Source organism: Coturnix japonica, unplaced genomic scaffold, assembly GCF_001577835.2.
Source record: "Coturnix japonica isolate 7356 unplaced genomic scaffold, Coturnix japonica 2.1 chrUnrandom957, whole genome shotgun sequence".
Taxonomy (NCBI): Eukaryota; Metazoa; Chordata; class Aves; order Galliformes; family Phasianidae; genus Coturnix; species Coturnix japonica.
In genome coordinates this window covers 9,011-12,485 of record NW_015440308.1, presented here as the reverse complement: position 1 = coordinate 12,485, position 3,475 = coordinate 9,011, and the positions used below count along the sequence as shown (strand labels likewise).

The following is a 3,475-nucleotide window of genomic DNA, read 5'->3' as shown; positions in this document are numbered from 1 at the left end:
CCCCATAGAGACCCATAGAGCCCCATAGACCCCATAGAGACCCATAGAGACCCCATAGACCCCATAGACCCCATAGAGACCCATAGAGCCCCATAGACCCCATAGAGACCCATAGAGACCCCATAGACCCCATAGACCCCATAGAGACCCCATAGACCCCATAGACCCCATAGAGACCCATAGAGCCCCATAGAGCCCCATAGAGCCCCATAGAGACCCCATAGAGCCTCATAGAGACCCCATAGAGCCCCACAGACCCCATAGAGCCCCATAGAGCCCCATAGAGACCCCATAGATCCCCATTCTGCCCCATAGAGCCCCACAGACCCCATAGAGGCCCCATAGGGACCCATAGCGGAATCTATGGGGCGCCCCCCTATTTCCTCTGCCCCACACCCTCTCCCCACTTGTAGGGCGGCGCTTCCTGTCCCGTTCCCCACTTCCTGCCCCATAACCGCCTCCACCCCAACGGCTGCTGCCCCACAGGTATGGGGCGCTGGGTAGGGGGGGGTCTATGGGGCAGAAATGGGGTCTATGGGGCGGCGTATGGGATCTATGGGGTGGCCTATGGGGTCTATGGGGCAGAAATGGGGTCTATGGGGTGGCCTATGGGGTCTATGGGGCACTATAAGGTGTTATGGGGTCTATAGGGCTCGCTATGGGGAGATGTGGGGCAGCCATGGGTTGGTTATGGGGCACTATGGGGTCTATGGGGCAGCCTATGGGGTCTATGGGGCAGAAATGGGGTCTATGGAGCGGCGTATGGGATCTATGGGGCGGCCTATGGGGTCTATGGGGCAGAAATGGGGTCTATGAGGCAGCCTATAGGGTCTATTGGTCAGAAAGAGGGTCTATGGGGCAGCCTATGGGGTCTATGGGGCAGCCTATAGTTTCTATGGGGCAGAAATGGGGTCTATGGGGCGGCCTATGGGGTCTATGGGGCAGAAATGGGGTCAATGGGGCGGCCTATGGGGTCTATGGGGCAGAAATGGGGTCTATGGGGCGGCCTATGGGGTCTATGGGGCAGCCTATGGGGTCTATGGGGCACTATAAGGTGTTATGGGGTCTATAGGGAGCGCTATGGGGAGATGTGGGGCAGCCATGGGTTGGTTATGGGGCACTATGGGGTCTAAGGGGCAGAAATGGGGTCTATGGGGCGGCCCATGAGGTCTATGGGGCAGCCTATAGGATCTATGGGGCAGCGTATAGGGTCTATGGGGCACTATAGGGTGTTATGGGGTCTATAGGGCTCGCTATGGGGAGATGTGGGGCAGCCATGGGTTGGTTATGGGGCACTATGGGGTCCATGGGGCAGAAATGGGGTCTAAGGGGCAGAAATGGGGTCTATGGGGCGGCCTATTGGGTCTATGGGGCAGCCTATAGGATCTATGGGGCAGCCTATGGGGTCTATGGGGCACTATAAGGTGTTATGGGGTCTATGCGCCTCGCTATGGGGAGATGTGGGGCAGCCATGGGTTGGTTATGGGGCACTGTGGGGTCTATGGGGCAGAAATGGGGTCTATGGGGTGGCCTATGGGGTCTATGGGGCGGCCCATGAGGTCTATGGGGCAGCCTATAGGATCTATGGGGCAGCGTATAGGGTCTATGGGGCACTATAAGGTGTTATGGGGTCTATAGGGCGCGCTATGGGGAGATGTGGGGCAGCCATGGGTTGGTTATGGGGCACTGTGGGGTCTATGGGGCAGAAATGGGGTCTATGGGACAGAAATGGGGTCTATGGGGTGGCCTATGGGGTCTATGGGGCAGTCTATAGGGTCTATGGGGCAGAAAGAGGGGCTATGGGGCGACCTATGGAGTCTATGGGGCAGAAATGGGGTCTATGGGGCAGAAAGAGGGGCTATGGGGCGGCCTATAGGGTGTATGGGGCGGCCTATAGGGTCTATGGGGCAGAAATGGGGTCTATGGGGCCCCAATGGATCTATGGGGCATCTATGGGGTGCTGTGGTGTCTATGGGGCACCAATGGATCTATGGGGCAGCTATGGGGCACCGTGGGGTCTATGGGGTGCCAATGGATCTATAGGGCAGCTATGGGGCGCTGTGGGGTCTTATGGGGCAGTAATCGATCTATGGGGCAGCTATGGGGTCTATGGGGCACCATGAATTCTATGGGGCGCTGTGGATTCTATGGGGCCCCAATGGATCTATGGGGCAGCTATGGGGCACCGTGGATTCTATGGGGTGCCAATGGATCTATGGGGCTGCTACGGGGCACTGTGGGGTCTATGGGGCCCCAATGGATCTATGGGGCAGCTATGGGGCACTGTGGGGTCTATGGGACCCCAATGGATCTATGGGGTCGCTATGGGGCACTGTGGATTCCATGGGGCAGCTATGGGGCACCGTGGATTCTATGGGGTGCTGTGGATTCTATGGGGCACTGTTGGGTCTATGGGGCTGCTATGGGACGCTGTGGTGTCTATGGGGCTCCAATGGATCTATGGGGCAGCTATGGGGCACCAATGGATCTATAGGGCCGCTATGGGGCACCGTGGGGTCTATGGGACCCCAATGGATCTATGGGGTCGCTATGGGGCACCGTGGATTCTATGGGGCCCCAATGGATCTATGGGGCAGCTATGGGGCACCATGGGGTCTATGGGGTGCCAATGGATCTATGGGGCTGCTATGGGGCACCGTGGGGTCTATGGGACCCCAATGGATCTATGGGGTCGCTATGGGGCACTGTGGTGTCTATGGGGCCCCAATGGATGTGTGGGGCTGCTATGGGGCACCATGGGGTCTATGGGGCAGCACCCTTCAGTGCTTCCTTCCCTGTGCCCCACAGCTGCCCCCCAAGTTGTGGGGCAGCCCCATGGCACTCCCCACATCCACCCTCTGCGCCCTCCTGGCCATCGCCGCCATCGCCCCATTGATTCCAACCACTGACCCACAAGTGGACCCCACTGACCCACAAGTGGACACCAGTGACCCACAAGTGGACCCTGCCCCACAAGTGACCTCCGTGGACCCCCAACTGACCACCATGGACCCACAAGTGGCTACTATTGACCCACAAGTGGACACCAGCGACCCACAAGTGGACCCTGCCCCACAAGTGACCACCGTGGACCCACAACTGACCATGGACCCCCAACTGAGCACCCTGGACCCACAAGTGAGCTCCGTGGACCTACAACTGACCCCCATTGCCCCCCAAGTGGCCACTACTGCCCCACAACTGACCCCCACTGCCCCACAAGTGGACCCCAGCCCCCCAAGTGCCCCCTCTGCCCCACAACTGACCCCCTCTGCCCCACAAGTTGGCCCTATTGACCCCCAAGTGACCACCCTGGACTCCCAACTGACCTCCACTGCCCCACAAGTGGCCTCTATTGACCCACAAGTGACCCCCACTGCCCCCCATGTGGCCCCCAGCCCCCCAAGTGGCCCCTCTGCCCCACAAGTGACCACCCTGGACCCACAACCGACCCCCACTGCCCCACAACTGACCC

At 59.5% G+C, this 3,475-nt stretch overlaps 1 protein-coding gene across 1 annotated transcript in view; it reads left to right on the top strand.

Annotated features, from left to right (window-relative positions):
• Positions 1-312: 312 nt before the first annotated feature.
• LOC107307810 (DNA-directed RNA polymerase II subunit RPB1-like) overlaps positions 313-3,475 on the top strand; it is an 8,798-nt gene continuing 5,635 nt past the window's right edge. Inside the window, exons 1-2 of the mRNA XM_032441955.1 lie at positions 313-486; positions 2,809-3,387. Of these exons, the coding sequence (XP_032297846.1) occupies positions 364-486; positions 2,809-3,387 (702 nt within the window). The 5' untranslated portion in view covers positions 313-363. The remainder of the gene's footprint in view (positions 487-2,808; positions 3,388-3,475) is intronic.